General features: G+C 39.6%; 1 protein-coding gene across 2 annotated transcripts in view; it reads right to left on the bottom strand.

Moving 5' to 3' along the window:
• Positions 1 to 27,602, bottom strand: part of LOC124554917 (cullin-2) — a 188,252-nt gene that overhangs the window by 102,509 nt on the left and 58,141 nt on the right. For both annotated transcript variants that reach the window (XM_047128607.1, XM_047128606.1), the window contains exons 8-9: positions 25,588 to 25,758; positions 13,817 to 14,032 (exon numbers count right to left, since the gene is read on the bottom strand). In XM_047128607.1, the coding sequence (XP_046984563.1) occupies positions 13,817 to 14,032; positions 25,588 to 25,758 (387 nt within the window). The remainder of the gene's footprint in view (positions 1 to 13,816; positions 14,033 to 25,587; positions 25,759 to 27,602) is intronic.

The following is a 27,602-nucleotide window of genomic DNA, read 5'->3' as shown; positions in this document are numbered from 1 at the left end:
TCTATTAATGCTGCAGAAATATAAGACAGGAAACAAGTGTTTCATTTGAACCCAAAGCAGGCATGGTAGTTTCAACGTGTAATACTAAACTTGTGCTTAAGCACAGTTAAGCAAAATTCAATTCTGTTATGAAGCATATCGATCTAATTTGTTCAGTTAAGGATAACAACACAGTTTTGAAAATTGGAATGTCTCGGTACACCACCTAGATTACCACCAAAATGCAGATAACCTATTATATGCTAGTTATTAATAAGAGACTAAAATTTTTTTGACCTCAGACGAAACCTCGATCAGGCACAAATGTATCTGGTTTGATTTTGGAGGGAGTATACCTTGTGCTGTATTTGGTACATTAACCAGCCGACATCTACAGGACGTTACGGACAAAATATTAGTTCTTGAACACCAATCTACTACAAATTCAATTAACTTTTCTAACATTTTGTTGCAAAATATGCAAAGAACCATTGCTAACCTCAGAGTTTTTATTGATTGGATTGTAAGGCAATTCATTATACATTTCAACAACATAATGCCTAGTGAGATGAATGCTACGCACTGCAGGTTCTCCCAAGTATTGCATGTTGTGAGTGTTCACATAAATAGCCTACTATTAAGAATTCCTGAAGTCTATCAAATGCTAGAATCAATTATCTTAATTTAATACCAGTCCCAGCAAGTGGTTAAAATAACTGACTAAGCAGCTTGCTACTGCATCCAGACCAATCCTCGCAGACCCCACTGTTAAATGAACATTTGAAACATCTACTGCGACATAACCTAATAATTATTACACTGAAGTGTCAAAGAAACTGTTATAGGTATGCGTATTCAAATATAGAAATACGTATACAAGCAGAATACAGCCCTGCGGTCAGCAACACCTATATAAGACAACAAGTGTCTGGCGCAGTTGTTAGATCAGTTGCTAATGCTACAATGGCAGATTACCAAGGGAGTTTGAACATGGCGTTATAGTTGGTGTACAAGTGATGGGACACAGAATCTCTGAGGTAGCGATGAAGTGGGGATTTTCCCATATGACCATTTTGCGAGTGTACCATGAATATCAGGAATCCAGTAAAACATCAAATCTCTGACATCGCTGCGACCGAAAAAAGATCCTGCAAGGATGGGAGCAATGACTACCGAAGAGAATTATTCAATGTGAATTAAATGCAACCCTTCTGCAAATTGCTGCAGATTTCAATGCTGGGTCATCAACAAGTGCCAGCGTGCCCCCATTCAACGAAACATCATCGATATAGGCTTTCGGAGTCGAAGGCCCACTCGTGTACCTTTGATGACTGCACGACACAAAGCTTTACACCTTGCCTGGGCTTGTCAACACCAACATTGGACTGTTGATGACTGGAAACATGTTGCCTGCTAGGACGAGTTTCATTTCAAATTGTATCGAGCAGATGGGCGTATACACATATGGAGACAACCCCACGAATCCATGGATCCTGCATGTCAGCAGGGAACTGTTGAAGCTGGTGGAGATTCTGTAATGGCGTGGGTTGTGTGCAGTTGGAGTGATATGGGACCCCTGATACGTCTAGATACGACTCTTGACAGGGTACACGTGTGAAATCTGCACCCATGCATGTCCATTATGCATTCTGACAGACTTGAGCAATACCAGCAGGAAAATGTGACACCCCCCATGTCCAGAATTGCTACAGAGTGGCTCTGGGAACACTTCCACTGCCCACCAAACTCCCCAGATATTACTGAGCATATCTGGGATGCCTTGCAACATGTTGCTCAGAAGAGATCTCCACCCCCTTGTTGTCTTACGAATTTATGGACAGCCTTGCAGGATTCATGGTGTCAATTCCCTCTAACACTAGTTCCAACATTAGTTGAGTCCATGCAACATCGTGTTGCGGCACTTCTGCGTGCTGGCAGAGGACCTACACAATATTACGCAGGTTACCAGTTTATTTGGTTCTTCACTGTATAATTTATATGCTTGCTAGAAAATGATTGCAGACGAATTAACTGTTCTTATTTCTATATCACTGGTAGATGGAAGCATAATCTTGAAATGTTCATACTCACACTGTGATGTGGCAACAGGCCAGCATTCACAATACGTATTAACTAAGGTACTTACTGATCGGTAACAGTCAAAGATATTTTGTATCTCTAAGTATGATGTGCATATGTACAAATGTGGTACCAAGTTAATTTGCCAAGAATCAGCAATTTTCTTAGATAGTAAAATATACAACTGTGAGAAAGAACTGTTTGTGAACAGTCCTCTGAGAGATGAGTGCCCTAGAATTTCAATGCATCTTTATCAGTCATATCTTCAAAGGTGTCGCTATGGTATAATTTAGTCCTTCAATTCAACCTTTGATGTGACATTTATGTGTAAAGATTCTGATACACCTGAACTATCTTTAACACTCAAATTAAATGGAAGTATTTTAACTGCCATCCACCGTGATTTATCATGTGGTATGTTTGACATGTCTACATCTACATCTACATCTACATCCATACTCCGCAAGCCACCTGTCGGTGTGTGGCGGAGGGTACCTTGAGTACCTCTATCGGTTCTCCCTTCTATTCCAGTCTCATATTGTTCGTGGAAAGAAGGATTGTCGGTATGCTTCTGTGTGGGCTCTAATCTCTCTGATTTTATCCTCATGGTCTCTTCGCGAGATATACCTAGGAGGGAGCAATATACTGCTTGACTCTTCGGTGAAGGTATGTTCTCGAAACTTCAACAAAAGCCCGTTCCGAGCTACTGAGCATCTCTCTTGCACAGTCTTCCACTGGAGTTTATCTATCATCTCCGTAACGCTTTCACGATTACTAAATGATCCTGTAACGAAGCACGCTGCTCTCCGTCCGATCTTCTTTATCTCTTCTATCAACCCTACCAGGTGCGGATCCCACACTGCTGAACAGTATTCAAGCAGTGGGCGAACAAGCGTACTGTAACCTACTTCCTTTGTTTTTGGATTGCATTTCTTTAGGATTCTTCCAATGGACCTCAGTCTGGCATCTGCTTTACCAACGATTAACTTTATATGATCATTCCATTTTAAATCACTCCTAATGCATACTCCCAGATAATTTATGGGATTAACTGCTTCCAGTTGCTGATCTGCTATTTTGTAGCTAAATGATAAGGGAACTATCTTTCAATGTATTCCCAGCACATTACACTTGTCTACATTGAGATTCAATTGCCATTCCCTGCACCATACATCCATTCGCTGCAGATCCTCCTGCATTTCAGTACAATTTTCCATTGTTACAACCTCTCGATATACCACAGCATCATCCGCAAAAAGCCTCAGTGAACTTCCGATGTCATCCACAAGGTCATTTATGTATATTGTGAATAGCAACGGTCCTACGACACTCCCCTGCGGCACACCAGAAATCACTCTTACTTCGGAAGACTTCTCCCCATTGAGAATGACATGCTGCGTTCTGTTATCTAGGAACTCTTCAATCCAATCACACAATTGGTCAGATAGTCCATATGCTCTTACTTTGTTCATTAAATGACTGTGGGGAACTGTATCAAACGCCTTGCAGAAGTCAAGAAACACGGCACCTACCTGGGAACCCGTGTCTATGGCCCTCTGAGTCTCGTGAATGAATAGGGCGAACTGGGTTCACACGTTCCAAAATTCTACAACTGATCGAGGTTAGAGATATAGGTCTATAGTTCTGCACATCTGTTGGACGTCCCTTCTTGAAAACGGGGATGACCTGTGCCCTTTTCCAATCCTTTGGAACACTACGCAATTCTAGAGACCTACGGTACACCGCTGCAAGAAGAGGGGCAAGTTCCTTCCCGTACTCTGTGTAAAATCGAACTGGTATCTCATCAGGTCCAGCGGCCCTTCCTCTTTTGAGCGATTTTAATTGTTTCTCTATCCCTCTGTCGTCTATTTCGATATCTACCATTTTGTCATCTGTACGACAATCTAGAGAAGGAACTACAGTGCAGTCTTCCTCTGTGAAACAGCTTTGAAAAAAGACATTTAGTATTTCGGCCTTTAGTCTGTCATCCTCTGTTTCAGTATCATTTTGGTCACAGAGTGTCTGGACATTTTGTTTCGATCCACCTACCGCTTTGACATAAGACCAAAATTTCTTAGGATTTTCTGCCAAGTCAGTACATAGAACTTTACTTTCGAATTCATTGAACGCCTCTCGCATAGCCCTCCTCACACTACATTTCGCTTTGCGTAATTTTTGTTTGTCTGCAAGGCTTTGGCTATGTTTGTGTTTGCTGTGAAGTTCCCTTTGCTTCCGCAGAAGTTTTCTAACTCGGTTGTTGCACCACGGTGGCTCTTTTCCATCTCTTACGATCTTGCTTGGCACATACTCATCTAACGCATATTGTACGATGGTTTTGAACTTTGTCCACTGATCCTCAACACTATCTGTACTTGAGACAAAACTTTTGTGTTGAGCCATAAGGTACTCTGTAATCCGCTTTTGTCACTTTTGCTAAACAGAAAAATCTTCGTACACTTCTTAATATCTCTATTTACGGCTGAAATCATCGATGCAGTAACCGCTTTATGATCACTGATTCCCTGTTCAGCGTTAACTGTTTCAAATAGTTCGGGTCTGTTTGTCACCAGGAGATCTAATATGTTATCGCCACGAGTCGGTTCTTTGTTTAACTGCTCAAGATAGTTTTCAGATAAAGCACTTAAAAAAATGTCACTGGATTCTTTGTCCCTGGCACCCATTATGAACGTTTGAGTCTCCCATTCTATATCCGGCAAATTAAAATCTCCACCCAGATCTATAACATGGTGGAGAAATCTACTTGAAATATTTTCCAAATTACCCTTCAGGTGCTCAGCCACAACAGCTGCCAAGCCAGGGGGCCTATAGAGACATCCAATTACCATGTCTGAGCCTGCTTTAACCACGACCTTCACCCAAATTATTTCACATTTCGAATCTCCATCAATTTCCTTCGATACTATTGCACTTCTTATCGCTATAAACACACCTGCCCCTTCACTGTCCAGCCTGTCTCTGCAGTATACATTCCAATCTGAGTTTAGGATTTCATTACTGTTTACGTCTGGTTTCAGCCAACTTTCTGTCCCTAGTACTATATGGGCATTGTGACCATTTATTAATGAGAGCAGTTCTGGGATCTTTCTATAGATGCTCCTGCAGTTTACTATTAGCACATTAATATTGTTATTCCCTGTTGCATTTTGCATACTCCTACCTTGCCGCGTCTCAGGAGGTGTCTTGTCGAGCCTAGGGAGGGAATTCTCTAACCTAAAAAAACCACATGTGCACTCCACACGTACTCCGCTACCCTTGTAGCCACTTCCGGCGTGTAGTGCACGCCTGACATATTCAGGGGGACTCTACATTTCTCCACCCGGTAGCAGAGGTCGAGAAATTTGCACCCCAGATCTCCGCAGAATCGTCTGAGCCTCTGGTTTAAGCCTTCCACTCGGCTCCAAACCAGAGGACCGCGATTGGTTCTGGGAACGATACTACAAATAGTTAGCTCAGATTCCACTCCGCGAGTGAGGCTTTCCGCCTTCACCAATTCCGCCAACCGCCTGTACGAACTGAGGATGACCTCTGAACCCAGACGGCAAGAGTCATTGGTGCCGACATGAGCAACAATTTGCAGTCGGGTGCACCTAGTGCTCTCTATCGCCACCGGCAGGGCCTCCTCCACATCTCGGATGAGACCCCCCGGCAAGCAGACAGAGTGAACACTGGCCTTCTTCCCCGACCTTTCCGCTATTTCCCTAAGGGGCTCCATCACCCGCCTAATGTTGGAGCCAACTACTTTTCACACAGCTGGAAAGTTTTCATTAATTAAAATGTTGCCAGTTTATTACAATGAATCATACGTACTAACATATGCAAGCCATTCTCTGACTAGTTTCCCCAAGGATAACAACTTAACTACGATACCTAGAAAAAGTCTAACAACTACTAGCACTGAGTCAAATTTCACCCACAAAGCAAACAAGATTATGTCTTTTGAATCTTCCACAAACATTAATCCAAACTCAATTGTCAGTATTGTAGTCTTAATACTTCTATTAATTTTTCTTGTGTCTATAAGCGTATGTGTGTTATTTTAAACCCTCAGCACCAACCCTTATTGTGTGTCTGAATGAAATAACAATTTTAATGTATTCTGATGCTACAACTAGTGCAACAGACTCACGATCCCAGGTGGGCCATTAAGATCTTGCATGGTGCTGAGTACAGCCCACCTGAAACCATTAATTTCATATTCACATGACAGTCATGGGACCCATATCTACGTTAGCAGCAATATATTGGAACGATAACACACAGTATCGACAGGCCATGATCCTGCCACTGTCAAATTCATACATGTGCTGGTAGACTTTTCTGTTTTTCACATGAGGCACAACAATACCCTTTCACAAACACCCAACATTCAAATGTGATTTTTAAATGAGAAACTCTCCGTGGAACTTTTCCATACATATGGAATGTATTTTACGCCAGTTTGTTGTTTAGGCATCAGTACAAAATATAGAAGCACACTCATGAACAACATCGACCATTAAAATCTTGCATTGTTACTGTTAATGTGAAATGGAGTCTTCATATTAATGTAAGGAAAAAAAAATTGTTGTTGTTGTTGTTGTTGTTGTTGTGGTGGTGGTGGTGGTGTTTGTTGTTGTGCTTGTTGTTGTTGCTGCTGCTGTTGCGGTCTTTAGTCCAGAGACTGGTTTGAGGCAGATGTCCATGCTACTATGTCCTGTGCAAGCTTCATCATCTCCAAGTAACTACTGCAACCTACAGCCTTCTGAATCTGCTTAGTGTATTCATCTCTTTGGTTTCCCTCTACAATTTTTACCCTCCACACTTCCCTCCAGTAATAAATTGCTGATCTCTTGATGCCTCAGAATGTGTCCTACCAACCGAACTCTTCTTCTAGTCAAGTTGTGCCACAAATTATTGTCCATGTTTCACTTCCATACCTGGCAACACTCCATACAAATACTTTCACAAAATACTTCCCGACAGTTAAATCAATATTAGATGTTAACAAATTTCTCTTCTTCAGAAATGCTTTCCTTGCCATAGCCAGTCTACATTTTATATCCTCTCTACTTCGACAATAATCAGTTATTTTGCTCCTACTACTTTAAGTGCCTCATTTCCTAATCTAATTCCCTCAGCATCACCTGATTTAATTCAACTGCATTTCATTATCCTTGTTTTGCTTTCGCTGATGTTCATCTACTATCCTCCTTTCAGGACACTGTCCATTCTGTTCAACTGCTCTTCCATATCCTTCGCTGTCCGACAGAATTACAATGTCGTCGCCAAACTTCAAAGTTTTTATTTCTTCTCCATGGATTTTAATTCCTACTCCAATTTTTTCTTTTGTTTTTTTACTGCTTGCTCAATATACAGATTGAGATAAGTCAGGGATAGGCTAAAACCCTATCTCACTCCCTTCTCAACCACTGCTTCCCTTTCATGACCCTCAAGTCTTACAACTGCTATATGGTTTCTGTACAAATTGCAAATAGCCTTTCGCTCCCTGCATTTTACCCCTGCCACCTTCAGAATTTGAAAGAGAGTATTCCAGTTAACACTGTCAAAAGCTTTCTCTAAGTCTACAAATGCTGGAATCATATGTTTGTCTTTCCTTAATCTAGCTTCTAAGATAAGTCATAGGGTTAGTATTGCCTCATGTGTTCCAACATTTCTACAGAATCCAAACTGATCTTCCCCCGAGGTCAGCTTGTACCAGTTTTTCCAAGTCGTCTGTAAAGACTTCATGTCAGTATTTTGCAGCTATGACTTATTAAACTGATAGTTTGGTAGTTTTTACACCTGTCAATACTTGCTTTCCTTGGGATTGGAATTATTATATTCTTCTTGAAGTCTGAGCATATTTCACCTGTCTCATACATCTTGCTCACCAGATGGTAGAGTTTTGTCATGGCTGGCTCTCCCAAGGCTATCAGTAGTTCTAATGGAATTTAGTCTACTCCCAGGACCTTGTTCAGAATTAGGTCTTTCAGTGCTGTCAAATTCTTTTGCAGTATCATATATTCCATCTCATCTTCATCTATGTCCTCTTTGACTTCCATAATACTGCCCTCAAGTATATTGGCCCCGTATAGACCCTCTATATGCTCCTTCCATTTTTCTGCTTTCCCTTCTTTGCTTAGGACTGGTTTTCCATCTGAGCTCATGATATTCATACAGGTGGTCCTCTTTTATCGAAAATTCTCTTTAATTTTCCTGTAGACAGTATCTATCTTATCCCTAGTGATACATGCCTCTACATCCTTACATCTGACCTCTAGCCACACTTGCGTAGCCATTTTGCACTTCCTGACGATCTCATTTTTGAGACGTTTGTACTCCTTTTCGCCAGATTCATTTACTGCATTTTTATATTTCCTCCTTTCATCAATTAAATTCAATATCTCTTCCGTCACCCAAGGATTTCTACTGCCCCTCGTCTGTTTACCTATGTGATCCTCTGCTGCCTTTGCTATTTCATCTCTCAAAGTTACCCATACATCTTCAACTTACTCCTTTCCCCTGTTCTTGTCAATCGTTCCCTAATGCTCTATTGAAACTCTCTACAACCTCTGGTTCTTTCAGTTTATCCATGTCCCATCTCCTTAAATTCCCACCTTTTTGCTGTTTCTTCAGTTTTAATATACAGTCCCTAACCAATAGATTGTGGTCAGAGACCACACCTGCCTCTGAAAATGTCTTATAATTTAAAACTTGGTTCCTAAATCTCTGTCTTACCTTTATATAATCTATCTGAAACCTTCTAGTATCTCCAGGTCTCTTCCACATGTACAACCTTCTTTCCTGATCCTTAAAACAAGTGTTAGACATCATTAAGTTATGCTCTATGCCCTGTGCTGTGTGCAAAATTCTGTAAGGCGGCTTCCTCTTTCATTCCTTTCCCTCAGTCCATATTCACCTACTACTTTTCCTTCTCTTCCTTTTACTACTATCGAATTCCTGTCCTGCATGACTATTAAATTTTTGTCTCCCTTAACCATCTGAGTAATTTCTTTTATAACATCGTACATTTCTTCAATCTTTTCATTATCTGTGAAACTAGTTGGCATATAAACTTATACTACTGTGGTAGGTGTGGGCTTCATGTCTATCTTGGTTACAATAATGCATTCACTATACTGTTCATAGTAGCTTATCCATGCTCCTATTTTTTATTCATTATTAAACCTAGACCTACATTACCCTTATTTGATTTTGTATTTATAATCCTATATTCACCTGACCAGAAGTCTTGTTCCTCCTGCCACCAAACTTCACTAATACCCATTATATCTAACTTTAACCTATCCATTTCCCCTTTCAAATTTTCTAAACTACCACCACAGCAGGGGCTGTACCTCCCACAGCTGTCCCACAGCCAATCCGTTATAGTCAAAGCAGTAGAAAGAAGAAGACACCCACTATTTATTGCAGTCTACCTCTACAATAGGAACTAGGATGGGGAAGAAAACTTCTGAAAGCAATTAAAACTGAGTAAAAGAGGGCAGCTATCAAAGGTGCGTGCAACGGTAGACACCCCAACCCCAAGCACCTTGCCCCCATTCCAAAAGTTGTGTAAAACCTTATATCTGATAATACAAACTACTTTCACACAGAAAACTGAGAACCAGTTCAAATGTCCATGAGTTGTTTGTGAATGTTAGTATGCTTAGCATGGAGATCCAGAAGGAGAGGGCATTCCACCAGGATATGAGCTACTGTTTGTAAGGCTTATTGCATGAAATAAAACTATGAGTTAACCTGGTATAATCGATGTACAGGTAACACAGGACAGTGAATTCCTTCTGGGGGGTCTCCTTGATAGTGTGGAGTTCATTAGACGGGGTATTATCCAACCAGATGTTGGCGCATTTACGAGTGAGGGGAAGTCTTTATTTGCACCCACAAATCTACAACTGAGATAGTAAAAGAGAATGTTAGGAAATTTACCACTTCTATAGCCAAACTGTTGGCCAGTTCATTCCCTGATATGCCCACATGACATGGGACGCAGAGAAAGACAACTGAATGGGCAGCATGGCTAAAGTCAGAAATAAAGTCATGAATAGCAGATAACACAGGGTGACAACAGTAGCATCAATCAAATGCCTAGGCACTGCTCACTGAATCACTACAAATTAAAACATTGTCAAAGAAGACCTGTTTAATAAAACAAAGCACTCTGTTAATGGCTATAAGCACCACTGTAAAAACACTATATGTTCCTGGCAACAAATGTTGTTCCTGACCAGCAGGATATGAAACAGCATATCCTGTACTACACATGGTTTTAGAGCTGTCAGTATAAATTATGATAGCACCATGATACTTCTGGAGAACTGAGAGGAACACAGGCCAAAAGGCCTTGGAGACAACTCAAAATTTAGATCCTTGAAATAGATCAGCCCTAATTCATGGTATGGGTACTAACCAAAGGAGGGTGCGTGGGAAAGTATGGGGAGGGAGCACATTCTAAAAGGATTAGGCTGAGGTCCTTGAAGAAATCCAACCAAAGGGCAGGTGCCATAGAGTCAATGTCCCTTGTTTGCAATAAGAATTTTATAAACGGGATGATAAGGAAATTGTCAGATGGTGACTGCATAAGTAAGCCAGGGTTGGTTCTGTCGAAACTGAAGACGGAAGTTCCTACTTTGGCAATGAGACTATCTATGGGACTAGGCTGTGCAGCACCACTGGCCAGTCTTACTCCACAATGATGGGCTGGGTCCAACAATTTCAATACTGACCGTGTTGCTAAGCCATGAACCTGGCAACCATCAGTATGAGACCCAAGGTCCAATAAATATGGAGGAGGTTAGGGTGATCTGTACACCAAGATGTGTCGACAAGGAAGCAAGGAGTGGTAAACTTTTACATACTGCTAGTCTTTAATTAACATATATGGATAGCCATGTCAGCTTTTTATCAAAGAGGAGTTCCAAAATTCAAGACTGTACAAAACTGTCAAAGCACTGAGTATTTGAGTAGAGGTCTGGGTCAGGGCAGACCACGGTACGATGACATTTTAGCAGGAGAGAATTCGAAGCCATGGGAAACCATCTAAGTGGAGACCTTTCAGAGGCCACCTTGCAGCTAATGTTCAGCCAAGGCTACATACTGGGAACTATGACAAATGCAAAAGTTGTCGACATACAGCACGGAGAAACCAGAGGTCCAATGGAGGTTACTAGCCCACTGATTGCAAGAGGAAGAGCATGACACTCAGCACAGAGCCCTGCAAGATACCATTCTCAATCAATGTGAAGCCGAGTGATGTACCACCTTAGGACCAAAACAACTGGTGGGATAAAAATGACGAATAAAAATAGATAAGGAGCGTCATAAGTCCCAGTCATGGAGTGCAAGTAAAATGTGATGGTGTCAAGTGGTGGTGCATGCCTTATGTAGGTCAAAAAAGGTTGCAATGAAGTGTTGGCATTTAGAAAACTGCCTGATGGATTGCTGTCTCCAACCTACTGACGGTTGGTTGTGAACCATACTGGAAACCACACTAATGGGGAGACAAATGGAACTGTGATTGGCAAAAGCAGCATAATCGTTAGGCTACCATTCTTTCAAGCAGTTTGCAGAGCACATTGGTGGGGCTAATTTGTTGGTAGCAGTCAATGAACATTGGGTTTCTGCCTGGTTTAAAGATTGGGACAATGATACTATCTCGCATTGTGAAGGGAAAAGATCTTCAAACACAATATTGTTGAGGAGCCTGAGAAGATACAGTTTTTTGATTAACATTTAGATGTTGAATCATCTGTTTATCAATCTAATCAGGACCTGCGACAATATCAGGTGAGGAGCCAAGAGGATGAAGTAGTTCCCAGTCAGTGAAAGGTTCATTATGTAATATTGCATGATGGAGTGTAAAGAACAGGGAGATATCTTCAACTTATCTTTTATACATTCGAAACGTTGCCACATAAAAAGAGATGAGGTGTTTGAGAAGAACCAAAACATCAGTAAATATGCTGCCATGAAGGAGGTGACCCAGGACATTTGTTGGTCTTTGGTGGCCGAGTAGTCTAAGGAGACTGACCCACACAAGGAATGAAGATGTATCCCTTTCCAAGGAGGAGACATATCACTCCCAGCATTCCTTGTTACTGCATTTCATCATATAGCAAGCCTTCGTCCACAGATGCTGCCAAGTGATGAGGATGATGCTTGAGATGTTGCAGTGCCCTCTGGCAATCCTGACTAGCTGCTGGATTGTCTTTGGTCCACTATGGCACCAGTAAGCTGAGTTTTGCACAAGTGATGCTTTCTAAATACATGCTGATTTGAAGACAGAAACTTTTTTGTCTCAAGGAAATTTATTATATTCTAATTTACAATATACTCAATAATCCTGCAGCTAACCAAAGTTAAGGATATTGGTCTGTAATTTACGGGCCTGTTCTTTTACCCTCCTTATATATAGGAGTCATCTGCACTTTTTTCCAGTTGCTTAGGGCTTTGCACTGGGTGACAAATTCATGATAAATGCAAGGTGTCAACGTCAAAGAGTACTCTATGTAAAATCAAACTGAGGCGCCACCCATGCCTTTGACTTATTTGTTTTCAATACTTTTTAAGTTGCTGCTCAACACCAGGTATGCCTATTTCTATGTCCTCATATCCTCCATGTGGAAGTCAGTCTGATGTGTTCAACTGTTGATGCTATTAAAGAAAAGCAACTTATATTCATATCCTCCTATCCTCCTGTCAGAAGACATACTGTTGCAAGTGTTTCACAAAGTCATCAGACATTATGTTGTAAAAATGTGTAGGTTTACCCAAGTGCAGAAGCATGTGGAATAAAGAAAGGCACCTCTCTTGGACAAAGATGGTCTGCGTGGTTTTGTAAGGGCTCAGGAGAAAACCTATGGGTGAGAAAGAAAAATGTTCAGTATCTATATTGAGCCAACATGAGGTCCCATACAGGCAACAGTCCTACCATCAAGTCACCACAGCAATTTAATACATGCCACACTCACCACACTGGAAAAGACCTTTCGCTACCTCATCACATATTTGGCAACAACATAGGAGAGACAGACGGGATCAAAGATTCACAGAAAACTGGGGTCTGTGAGTAGCTGAACACTGTTGAACTCATGTACAGAATAATTGCACAACTACCTTGCAAATTGCACTAGTCAAATGACAATTCTTAACTAATGCTTGTGGGGTGTTTAATGAGTGATCTAATATGTATTAGGAAAATGCATTATAAATTAAGTAACCAATTTGTTAAGTTGAAAAAGTGATTGATGATTCTATCTGGAGTAAAAAGTCTTGGTTGTCATGACAAATGTGATACATATCTTTGTTACTAGCAAAGAACGTGTTTTTACTAAAAATATGATCTGCCTGCAGTTTGATCAATACTGCTTGACATTACATTGTCCCCTCAATTAATAAAAAAAGATTACGTTCCTATCATACTCTTGGTTGCTCAGAATCAAATGTTGCTCTGCCATCTTAATTACTCATCACTGCTTGTAGCAGTATTTGCTTCAACGTAGTTGAATAGTTTTACCCCCACAATTTCAATTTTTTCATATCTGAAAAAAATTATACCAAAGTTACACTTGTAGAATATCTATAAAATAAAAACAGTGAATTCTGAAAGAAGAAAATATTAGCAGCAACAGCAAAAACCACTGCCATCTCCTTCAGTTTTAGCACTATATACGAATTACATACTGCATGCACAATGTAAATAGACATTTAATTGCACAATCACTCAGTAATTACTTACTTTCAGTCGGTTGATCATAGCTTCTTCAGCATCCATTGACTGACTCTGCTGATGTATTAATCTTTTGGCTAACATCCTTGAATAAAATTTCTGGAAGACATCTTTATCATCAATGTACTTAAATATTGTTATGGACTGTGCTAGCCGATCATCTATTTCTGTGTCTGACATCCCTTTTGCTGACTTTCTCAATAGAGAGTCACAGTATTTTGCTAGCTGAAATACAAGAAAAGCAATATAACTATTGAAAGCTCTACCATATATTTCACTGCAATTTATCTGCAGTGAAATGCCGGCACATACACGAACACACAGCAGAATATGCCTATGTCCAGAAGCAGTAAGGATAATGGAACAAGCAAAATATTGAGGACTTCCATAAAAGCAGGTAGAAAATTGGAGATTAAATGCCCAGATTTGTCCACACTGTGAAATACAGACCACCATTCACCTTCAACAAGAAGATTAAGACTTAGATAACCAGGTTATTCTGAAATCCCGTGAGAGTGATGGGACAGGCACAAGGACTTAGCATAGCACTGAAGCTCTGGTAGATAAAATAAACTTTTACTGGTGATTCAGAGAGGGAGAAAAAATGATCCAGCGAGACATTAGAAGCAAACACAGCACTGTATATGCCAGAGAAGTAACAAAAATGTTTAGAGTCAGCAAATCTAAAAATAGGATCAACACAGAATGGCTGAAAGCAAATTGGGCTCTAATGAGAACCACATATAAAACAATGGTCAGTTTTAAATTATATTAACTATAATCATTTGACAAAAGAGGGAGGGGAAAGTAGATAAGAAGAATAGGGGAAAATCATCATTTGAATACTCAACTGGCCAATAAATTTGAATTAACTACAACCTTGGAAAAATGAGTGTATACAAACAAGAGTAATGAAATTAGAGACAGCTGATATGTTGGAGACACCTGTCATCACAATGAATGGAATAGATTGGTGTGCCATGTGACAGGGATGTCATCAGACACTGCACTGGTCACCAGTGTGAAGTTGTGTACCAGATAGGCACAATGCCTAATATCAGCGCATTTTATAATGGCCAGATTGTGTATCTCAAGGCACAACACACTCCACTTCTAAGGTTGCTGCTGTGAACAACACCAGAGTTAACTTCTGTGGGCAACATGTTGACAACTGCAGTCACCTTCTACTGCAATCCATCAATTCACTCACCAATTCAATGCTTGAAAATAACAACTAGTGAAAAGCCATGACATCCAGAACTACTACCATGGATTACTGCAGCAACTATATTACACACTTATGTGAATGCTGATTCCGCATATTATCCCGACGCAGCTGAGATCAGTAGCTCCTTCCCTTCCCTTCTGTTTCCTTTCTCCACCTTCGATTTACATAATATCTCACATACATTCATCTGCTCACACTGTCATAGTGCACAGAGATTAGCATGGAAGCAGGAACACTGGCACTGGACACTATCAGCATGAAGAGAGATCACCTGAACTGAAGAGTCTCACTACATTTTGTTGCATCCCAAGGCACAATACAGATGCAACAAATGTCACCCACGGGAATACTTCTTGTTTGCCAACAGGGCAGCATTCAGGCGGTAGTCGAGGCAATTTGTGCAGATTTTGTGGGTGATATTTACATGGGGTGAAATAGCACACCTAATACTCCTTTCATTGTTACACACACCAGTAAATGTCACTGCACCCTAATGTTGGATCATGTGCATTTGTTTGTTCTACTATAGCGCTCTGCGGGTAACCCGTACCTCCAACACGATGTTACACCACATGATTAGTCCCAGATTGACCTAGAATGGGTTGAGGAACAGGCTACAGACATGAGGATACTTTTGGCTGAGAGAATGTTGAAATCAACAACCTGGCTCACATTCATGGTAACCTGAATGAGTGAGTCCATGCCATGGCCCCAAAAGCATTCCCAAAACACCACAGAACCACATCTGGTCATATTGCTGGACCATCAACGCACTTTTCAAGAGGCAAAACCATGACATGTACGACCACACTACAAGCCTCCACCCAGCTGCTATCAGCTGTCAGTGTTGTTTCACCTACAGCTTTATGTATCACTGTAAGGAACGGCCTCTTGTGAAGGACCCAGCTGGAAATGCCCACTGCATGCAGGTCCCTCTGCAACATTCACTTGTAAATTGCTGAGAAGGTCCTGCATTTATTAGCAGCAGTAATTCCTGTTAAACTTGAGACTGTCACTAACAAAATGTGACACGTCTCTGGCCCTCGGCAGGATGTTTTTATCACTGCAGTTCTTGCACCATATTACAAGGATGTGGATAGTACACGATTCCTTGTACAAACATTGGATAGTCCGCATTGATGCACCAACAAATCTGGCAACTTCATTCACAGTATGGTCACACGCATGTCCAAACACAATAGCCTCTTTCCATCATTCTGTCACATATCCGTGTCAACCAACATTACTGCACTGACTTCACACAACTGACCACCACATACACATGACTACCATGACATATATCAGCAGTAGGGTCATTCCATGTCAGTTCAACCAGGGGCTACAGCTCATAGTCTCAGATTTGACTGAAATTCAGTACACTAATTTTACCATGTGTGGAACACTCGTGTACAAAGTATTAGTTTCCCCTGCCAATTAGTTCCAGAATTATGACTTGTGAAAGAAGGTGGCGTGACCCGGAAATTGCAACCCGCATCCAGCAATCTATCTTCAGACCCAACTTCAGGTCTTAATAACTTTGGAACTATTCCACACAGTCCAGTGAAATTTTTACAACCCAGTAACATCCATTTAGAGAACACACTCCAAGAATCAAAACACCAACAACATATTTATGAGGGAAAATAAAAAATGTAATACGTTAAAAGGTACATACTGTAGGTGCCCTCTATGCCAAATATAATTCACTCAAAAAGGGTATAATTTTTTGTGGTAAGCTTAATGTGGCCTAAACACACACAGACCTCATCATGCCCCTATCAGTCATACAAACAGAGTTACATGAGCACGATATTACAAAAATTTGAAAAATTACCTGAAAAACCTGGATTTTCGAAGTGTGGTAGCACAAAAGGGACAAGTGGTATCCAAGCTAAATTTCACACACTGCATAAGTAGACCATAATGATATATATCTCAAAATTTCAGCATGTTATTGCAAGACATTTGTGTACAATGGAAGTTGACAGATGTATTTGGTGATGTGGCCATTGTTCCACAACACAATTTTGTAAAAACCTATCGTAAACTGTTCTGCCTCTTCTTATCATCTCCCACAAATGGTTAATCACTAAGCAACAACATATAGACAGATTAACACAACCTATCATTAATGTTTACTGCACCGTAACTGCTAAAAACCAGTCGATTGTGCTTCGAACAGAAGTTCTCCTACACTTTAGCTACTGTACTCTGTACATTGAGTGGCAAATCGTACTGTCTTCCTGACACTGTGGTAGGAACTGGAACTGTCATAAGAATATGTTCAAAAGGAATCCAACATCTGTGGTGCCATGAAGTTCAAAAATACATCACCTTCTGCTTCACAGCACTCTGCAACACATCCTAAGTACCATTTGTCATCACAAACAGCAATAACATAGCAACCTGGTTGTATGTTGCTGCTTTTGCTTCCGAATCCTGAGTCAGACACACTGTGAAGACACATGTTGTGCATGAACCTATAGTTATAACCAGACAGTCTGCTCATCTGCACATTGTCAGAGTCCGCTGGAGAGAAGTGATGATGGCTCCTTGTGCCTGCAACAGTTTTAAAGTGTTCTAGTCTGCTTTCTAGCAACTCTTCGACTGATTTCACCTCATCTTTCGAAACATAGAATGATTGTATGCCAGAGATATTTTTCTGTACCCAGGTAAATAATTGAAGAGGTGTTAGAACGTGACCTTCTGTAGGGTGCTACAGACTAGCTCATCACCAATACCATCACATACATTTTTACCATGACTTGTTGCGAAAAAATTGCATTCTGCGTGAATCTGAAAATCATGGTAATGCATGCATAAATTTTTGAGATTTTTACAGTTTTTGTACTGACTAGCTGCACCATCACTGAAGTATTTCGCAAAATGTATGAGAGGCAGCTTGTTTTTCACATATGCCATGACAGTGCAAATGCGGGCATGAACTGCAATGGCATCATAAATTAAACAGTCACTAAAAACGCACAGCTTCATGACAGACACATCACCTGATTCACCTCTATAGTAAATCGCAAATGGCTGGAGAGTTGCTTGACTGTTGTCCCTATGATATCCTTGGATGGCATCTTGAACTATAAATGCATAATTTTCAGAAAACTCTAATATTACTGTAATTTCATCTTATTTTAAATTATCCTTACAAAACTGGAGATAAGCCAATTGAGCTGTTGCTGTGAAACTGTGTGTGGTCAGTTTGTCTGTTTTTTGACAACACATTTCAACAAAATCTTCCACTGTACTTTGCTTTGTTTCAAGACTTGTGCGATCCATGTGTGTCCACTGTTTATAAGAAACAAGTTCATCGTCATCCATAAGGAGTTCACCATACAGTTTGTTATTCAGGTGTTCTGCAAGATTTGCCTTACCAGGACATTTTTCACACCTGTGTGTCATGCACTCGTAGGAAATGATGTCACACACTAGCAGCTTCATTGCACCTTTGTAATCCAGACCAGAATCCTTTATAGCAGCAAACATCAGCTTAGCATTTTGATGGGTCTCACATACACGAACATTGTGTGTGCCCCTTGCACTTACAGGCACAACCCATTTTCGCCGATTTTGCATCTGTACACGTACGTTTCCCATTTTCACTGTTACATAGTCTTTTTTTTCCAGGCATTATTCGGCTGTAGTCATTATTTTCATAAAACTCCGACACTAGCACCTTTATTTCTGAACTCAATTGCTCACCCTGAGCCTGCTGAAGTTGTGGAAGCACTCCTTGGGTTGCTTTTATTTTCCTAGCTTGATTTACCATGTATGTAGAAACATTGAATTCCTTTGCAGGGTAGTCAATAGACCAGCTGGAAGGTGCAAGGGTAAGAATAGCTATTTTTTTCTGGCATGTTGATATGGCACATTTTTCTTTCAAATCATGCACAATTTTGTCCAAATCAGAGCATTTCTTGCATGATTTCTGCTCCTTTGGAGCAGATAGTTCTTCCTCTTCCACCATTAGTGTGTCAACTATTTTGTGTTTTAATTCCATTTGAGCTTCTTGTAGTTTTCTTCTACCACAGCTGGGCCTGTCTCTTTTCCCAACTTTGTGTGTCTTCATGGGAAACAAACCAAGAGCAGTCACTGAAGTGTGTAACTGCTCATCGGCTGTGGTTGTAGGTGGCTGATAATTTACGTGACAGTTACGAAGAGTATCAGAATATTCTTCACTTTTTAGCAGTGTAACACACCTGGAACATAAATTTGACCTGGTTTCCTGTTAAGTCCCATGCACTGATTCACTTTCAATATTGATTTTATATCAATTTCTCTGAGGCTACACTTCACTGTCTTCTTATAAACCTGAAATGGATCAAAACAACTTCTTTGTAAGAAAGAATACTTATCCAGAAACACTTTCATATGATAATAACAAACACAAAAAGTTTCCTGGAACTGTACTTCTTGTGCCCACAGGGTGTATCCCGGATCTCCATAGCAACAAATCTTGGTCTGATTCATCCAGATCATACAGTACAAAGCGAGTGCCACATTTTGTTCCACATGTTGTTTTATGACATTCAGATGCTTGTTCTTTACCAATACTGCAACTTGTTTGAACAAAAGCACCACTAGTACACTCTTCTGCCTCCATACTGACTTTCCACAACAGTAATGACCAGTCTGAACTAGAATCTTAAAAACATGAGTAACCTGTAATTGTTTCTTGTTTCATTTGTTGTTCCTGCCTAACAATAACTCATTCTGTCCCTGAAAACTACCATTGTTTAACTTTGTTGCCTAATGGTTCCCAACAATTGCTGCAGCTTTATCTGAAACAAGCTGTCTGCATCATCACCATTACTTGCTAAATCGTGTTAAAAGAAACGTAACCAAATACATCTCTGTCAACTTTTATTGTACACAAATCCCTTGCAATAACAAGTTGAAATTTTGCCACATATTATAATATGGTCTACTTATTCGGTGTTTGAAATTTGGCTTGGATATCACTTGTCCCTTTTGTGCTACCACACTTAGAAAATTCATGTTTTTCAGGTAATTTATCAAATTTTTGTATTTTTGTGGGCTTGTAACTCTGTTTGTGTGACTGATATGGGCATGATGAGTTCTGCGTGGGTCTGAAGATAGATTGCCAGATGCGGGTTGAAATTTCCGAGTTACGCCACCTGCTTTCACAAGCCATAATTCTGGAACTAATTGGCACGGGAACTAAATTTCATCCAAATCTGAAACTATCAGCTGGAACATCATCTCAAATTGGTTGAATTGACATGGAATGACCCAGTAGAGGTTCACACAATCACCTGGCACCAGTTATACACATCTACAAACACTCCAAAGGAAGCAGTGTGTTCTTAAGGGAGGTGAGTAATACTTTGCATAGTGAGATTAGTTTTCTTTAAATATACACCGCACTTTCCTAGAACTAAGTCCTCCAATCATCATCTCTACTACTAATTTTATATGATTGTTTAATTTTATATAATATCTTATTATTAACCCTAAATAGTTTAATGATGTGACAAGCTCCAGAAGTTCATCATTATTCTTGTAATTGAATATTATCAAATTCTTTATCTTTGTTACAGGCATTATATTGCATTTATTCACATTGAAAGAGAGTTTTCAGTTGTTACACCACTTAGAAAAACTGCCAAAGGTGCTCTGCATTGCTTACATTCATGTAGCAAAAATACCTTCCTGTAGATCATAGCATCAACACTGGACAATTTCAAAGTGATGTTAACCTTATCTGCTAAATAATTAATGTATCTGAGCCTAATCCACTTCCTTGGGGCTCACTCACTGTCACTTTTGTTTTTGTTAAAGATTCTCTGTCCAGCTTAACGTAATGAATTTTACTAGCTAAAAACTGTTCAAGACAATCACATATTTATGGAAACACTCCATAGGCTCATACTTCTGTTTTCAGTCGACAATATGGTACAGTATCACACCCCTTCCGGGAATCTACTAATACAGATTTTCTACATCTACATATATACTCCACGAGCCGGTGTGCAGTGGATGGTGGAGGGTACGTTGTATCAGTACCAGTCATTTCCCTTCCTGTTCCACTTGTAAACACACTGCATCTACTATTTGCAATATATCATGTGTGAATAAAATGAGCTCTTTTTAACACACATGGTTTTTCCTGAATCCATTCTGATTCTCTACGAGAAGCTTCTGTCCTTCACTTACATGATAATGTTCAAGCTTGGAATACATTTTGGGACACAGCAATATATAGACATGATCAATATTTGTCCATAACACTGGATTATAACCTGTTCTGATTTTTGACACAGTAGTGAAGTGGTATTTTCTATTCAGATGGGTCTGTTTGTTGCACGAGACAGTCTCATTAAAAATTAACTATATATAAATATTATTTTTTTTTATTTATCTAACCTGATCTGATTAGGGTCATCAGGTCCTCTCTTATACTGGACCAGGGTCTCACACATACAGTACCTTTTTAACATCACAGTTACCTAAGAAATAATAATTTTAATATAACAAATAGTATTAAAATTATCTAAATGTCTATCGTGACGATGTGAGTATATAACACTGACTATAAAATAATAACTTAAATACTGGCAGTACTTGTACTACTGATGATGATGATGCTGTTGTTGATGCTGCTGCCACTAACAGTGATAGTAGCAGTAGTAGCAGTAGTAGTAGTAGTAGTAGTAGTAGTAGTTGCTCATTCGATCATTTGGGGGGGGGGGGGGGGGGGGGTCATCAGTCTCATTGGATTAGGGAAGGATGGGGAAGGAAGCTGCCCATGCCCTTTCGAAGGAATAACCCCAGCATTTGCCTGAAGCGGTGGTAGTAGTAGTAGTAGTAGTAGTAATGATGACAATAATGACAGTGGAAGATATAAAAAGAACTTATAGGTGTACACAAAATAAATGTTTTCCGGTAGTGCAAGTTCTGGAGAAAGGAAATTTAAGGCGAAACACCAGCTAAGAACACTGGGAAATGAGCAATATTTGGTTAGAATGGATGTACAAGGAGTGAGGACTGCATCCACAGGCATTCCACATTAATTCTGTCATCAGAATTGCCAATTACCATGTATAGTCCACACTTGACTTGGGCAACTTCACACAATCCCACCCTGCAGAGTAGGTTAACAAATCAACAACCAGCTCATTGCAGAATTAACGAAGTCATTAAGCTCCACACTCCAAGTCCCTAGTTTCTCCTCAGAATGATGCTGAAAATAGACAGCTGTACTGAGACCACACAAGCGAGAGAAGACATCTTCACTCTTACCCAAAACTCCAAAAAGAATGGAGAATGGTCTCCGACAGAGGTTGTTAGTGTCAACGTGAGAGACAATCTGCAGCTGACCGCAATCTATGCTCTCAATTGGTCTTGAGAGCTCAGCACACAATCAGTGTTCCCTGCTGAGCACAGTGACAGTGGCAGAACCTGGCAAGCTATACAAAACATGTTTTATGCTCATGTATTATGACATTTCTGGAGACTGAAAATCTCCTCTGTAAAAATCAACATGGGTTCCACGAACAATCTTTGTGTGAAACCTGACTCACTTCATTTTTCCATAAGATCCAGAAAGCAATCAATGCTAGCAACCAAGTTGATTCCATATTCTTTGACTTACAGATGATGTTTAATACAGTCCCACATTGTTGCCCAATGAACAAAATACAAGGGTACGTAACATCAGCCCACTTTTTGCCTGCATAAGACAATTCCCAGCAAATAGAACACAGCAGGTCATTCTTAGTGAAAGGAAATTATTTTTCACATATATGGCATATTAGATAACATTTGAAGTTCAGAAATGTAGGAACAGCTGCAGAGGACTGACACTTTGTGCAGAGATTGGCAGTTGACCTTCAACATAAGCAAATTTAACATATTACACATAAATTATTTTATGATTACATGATTGCGGTACAATCACTAGAAGCAGTCACATCTGAGAGTGTGTGTACGGAATGATTTAAAGTGGAACAAAAACTAATTGCAGGTAATCAGAGTGAGAATCATTGGAAGAATCCTCAGGAAGTGTTGGCCACTCACAAAGGAGGCACCTTACAAAATCCTCATTTGACCAATAATTTAATACTGTTCATCAGTCTGGGACCTATACCAGGTAGAGAAAGTGGAAGACCCAAAGAAGAGCAGCACATTTCATCACAAGTTCATTAATAAGTGTGGGATCACCACAGAGACGTACATCAAACTCCAGTGGTAGATGCTATCAGAGAGATGTTGCGCATCATGGGGTGGTTTACTGTTAAAATTCCAAGAGTGTACCTTCCTAGAATAGTCAACAAATATATCACATCCTCCAGTGTTTATTGCACAAACAGACCATTAAGGTACGATTAGAGAGATTCGAGCTCACGTGGAGGCTTGCCAATAATCAATTTTTTCACAGACCATTCGCACCTGGGACAGGACAGGGGGAAAGAGACAGCAGTACGTAACGTACCCTCTACCACACATCATATGATGCCTTGTAGGTATAGGTATATATGTAGCTGTAGCACAACAAAATAATAGCTAAACATAAAAACGTTATAAATATTGAATTAAATTCACTGAAATGAAGTAAGTTAAATGAAATAAGGCAATTGGGGCTAAAGCATTGAAGATGCAATGACACGAAACGATATTAGTTATAACCATTCAGAAATGCTGAACCTAGAATGTAATCAGTATGCCGTGATAAATGAAAATTTGTACCAGACCAGACATCCAGCTTTTAGCAAGCAGTCACCTTAATAACTACGCTACCTGAGCATGCCTACAGGCTGATATAAATTCTCACTGCAATTAATGTTTCCTCCCAATACTTCCAAACACATTGAACAAGAGGTTTTCAAATTCTCATTGCAACTAATGTTTCTTTCTGTTACTTCCAAACACAAGAACAAGAGGTTTTCCCGTGGAGTAGATGGGAACAACACCACTGGAAGAAACATATATTTTTTAAATATCAATAATATACTTTCCATTATTAAATTCTTACATGTTAAAAGCATTCAAAAAAATGTCACTCCTAATTCTGAAGAATTAGCATTATAATGATTGAACTGTTTACTCATATTCACAATGCGAGGCAGGCCCCTGTGTTAAAACCTGAGTTCAACAAGCTTCAATGTGTCAAATAGGTTCATTCAAAATTTGTGTAAAATAATTCAGGTATATAAGCTTCTGTTTTTGGAACAGTCAAGAGCAAAGATCATTGATGTGTCGTGCCTATACCCAAATAGTTTCTGGGAAATCAAAGAACTAGTGATTTGATTAAATATTTATATAACTGGAGGGTTGTGCTATCATTAATAAAGTTGTTGGCAGAATGATCAATGTATGTGGTTACCAACTTCAATTATATGGATCTGATTCTTAATGCAGACTTATTTTGTTTTCCTCATATTTATTCTTGCAAGCAAACATCAGAAACAACGTCTCCTCAAGCAGTTACTAAACACAACAAAATGGAAAATCTCATGAACTAATACCTCTTGACATTAAAATAAAGGTATTTCCTCTAGCAAAACACTATTTGAAATGGAATGACACAAAGACGACCATTAACATGGGGAAAAGATGACAAAAAGGACATATAAACTTAGATAAGAATGAGAACATTAATAAATGAATATTCAATTACTTTGTTGAAGGAAGGCTGCACTGAGAGAATGTGACCACAATCACATTGCAACAGAGGGCTCCAAGTTTATTACTGTAGTACACACTGGACAGTGATTTCAATTTCATTGCTTCCTTGTCTTCAGTGAAATATTCAAACAAACACATTGAATATGGTGATGTCACATCACACACACCTTGTTCATCAACACAAGGACAGCTGTTGACAGCAATGAAGCTCTTCCAATAGCTGATGACACCTCGTATGAATACATCTGATCAAAAAAATAGTTTGTGAATACTGAGTAAATATCCAACTTTCTCTGTGCCACAGAGGGGGAGGGGGAAAGCCTTGTTATAAAGTGAATTTTATCGATCTAGTGGAATCCCTATTGCATTAATAGTATCAATAGTCAGGCATTCTAACATGATGCAATATTCGACAACACTTTAAAAGCTATTGCTGCCAAACATTTTTCTGACACTCTTAGCCTTCAACATTAGTCAAGTTCAGTGTTGAAAATTATTCTGCTTAAGAACATGCCTTCATCCCATTTGCAAATGCTGTGTTATGCACAATAAATGCTGGAAGTAACTAGAGAGAAAAGTGATAAAGTTGAGTGTTCCTTATCTAGTATATCGAGGAAAAGCTTTTTAAGATGGGTTCCAAACCCCAGAGCAAGTTGGCATTTTCCACATAGACAGTGGCAGATGTGAATGAAGTGATAAGCAATTAAAAAATCTTAAGATCAATCAATGACTGTACCTAGTACATTGATGCTTGTCGAGTTCAGAGGGGCACAGGGTTTGCCCTCTTTTCGTGGGTGTTTCAAGCAGTATGTTGTGTAACATTTGTCAGTAACTTATATCAAGCAAAAGAGTTTACTAAATCAGTTTTACAAACCAGAACCACAATACTCACCAATTCAGGGGAACGGCACATTATTTTTGGATTAGATTTATAATTAATAACATATGAGCACGCCTTATCTAGTGCACCCATGAAACTTTGGTCTCCAGCAAAAACATCGGTAATAAGCTCTTTGTACTTTTTATGAACAGCCAACATATTTTCCACAAACTGCGTGTGTATCTGTTGGAGAGATTGATCATAAAATTGACAAAGATAATTTTATGTACCTAAAATTCAAAGATTGTATCTTATAAACTGCTCAAAAAGGGTTTTGCACCACAAATGTACCTGAAAATGTGTAGACTTGGAATGAAGGAGAGCAGGAAATAAAAGAATAAGTCTTTTGAAACAAAACAAAAAGACTATTAAATAAAAAATCACAAAAATAAAAGCACAGTCCTTCTGAAAGAACACACATTTCCCCCCCTCTAAAATTACAATCTACTGCTAGGTAACATTCAGTACCATCCTGCTCTATACTGGGCACTGTTAACATGCTTGAGTCCTCCTTTACAAACATTCCACCCATGGAGGTCAAAATGTTTCTGCTCAAGCCTGTCTCGCCCTCCAATGGTGGGCCCCCACAGGTTATCCAGCACGTTGAGGATGATTCCTCTGATGATGCAGTGCAATTTCCAACTGGTCACAAGTGTGCTCCAACAGTTTCACATCAGTAGATATTGCAGGCCACTTTATTTGTTTGATTCCTGCCTCCTGGAGGAAGATGTTCAAGAGATGTTAGTGATGTACCACTGCGTTAGAAGCATTCAACATTTGTACACGATACCAATCCTAAACATGACTGACCCACCTCCCTGCTGAACTTATGGAACAACATCTGGAGGTTTCATACTGTTGTTCACATTAGACACCTGGAGACCAAAGTGACTGTGCAGAGACTGATGCATACACTCTAAGCTGACAGAGCTCTCCCAGATGCCTCTACTGAATTGCAATGAGAATGGAGGTTTACTTTTATCTCCATTACACAGATGGCTGTACACAGTGATTTGCTGTAGTCGAGTTGCCAATCACAAAAATATAAACTATGCAAATTGTGAAGGTGATAAACATTTTTTGAGCAGTTTATGCGTATACTACACACAACACTTTTATATGAATGCAGAATGTTTTATTGAGTTAAGAACTACTACTTTTCCAAAAATTCTCCTTAGATATTATTTATTATACAAGCAGAAAAAATAAATAACACGTTAATTAATATGACAGTGAAAAGACCTGGAAGGGAAAGATCAGTAACTCTAAGATGTATTACCACTCTCCTTTAAGATAAAATGCTAGGTGGCTTATACCCAAATCAAGAGCAGAAACATCTTTTAAAGATACGAACTTGTATTCTTCTGATTATATACAGAACATAATCAAAATTTCTCAACATGGAATCTGCATCTAACTATTATAATGCCTCACTTAAGTAATGTTGTATTCAATTACCAAAATTGTCATCAACTCAAAATGAAAATTATGGGCAAAATGATTTTCTAATAGCATGCCCATTATCAATATTCAGTTACACAGACTACCATATTAAATGACAAAAAACTTATCACTCATGTTTTATTCCACTCATATCACTGGTATATCCTCTCCCAGGAGAGGCAGGGACACTTGAAAGCAATCATGTCGTATACCAGCTACACTTCAACTTTTACATTGTCTTTTATGTGGAACCCTACCTGCCCCATCAATTTTATTAGTAGTTCTATCAATCTACAAATTTTCACCATAATTATTCTCTCAGTGGTCTACATTCCTCTATATCCTATGCTGCCTTCCGGTGACCAAATATCTGCTATACTTTTGTGCAGCATTATACAACCACTGCTTGCACCACGGTCAACTGTTTACCTATCACTTTCCCTTGCTGTCCCTCTTGTCTTCTAGTCCTTTTTTCTCCTCTGCCCTCCCCATGTCTCCTTCCTGTTCACTTCATGCATTCCACTGAACACAATCCATGTTGTTCTTATCTGTTCCACAGACCACAACTTCTAACAGAGAGAGGC

The sequence above is a fragment of the Schistocerca americana genome, chromosome X (genome assembly GCF_021461395.2).
Source record: "Schistocerca americana isolate TAMUIC-IGC-003095 chromosome X, iqSchAmer2.1, whole genome shotgun sequence".
Lineage (NCBI taxonomy): Eukaryota > Metazoa > Arthropoda > Insecta > Orthoptera > Acrididae > Schistocerca > Schistocerca americana.
This window is presented reverse-complemented; position numbering and strand designations above follow the sequence as displayed.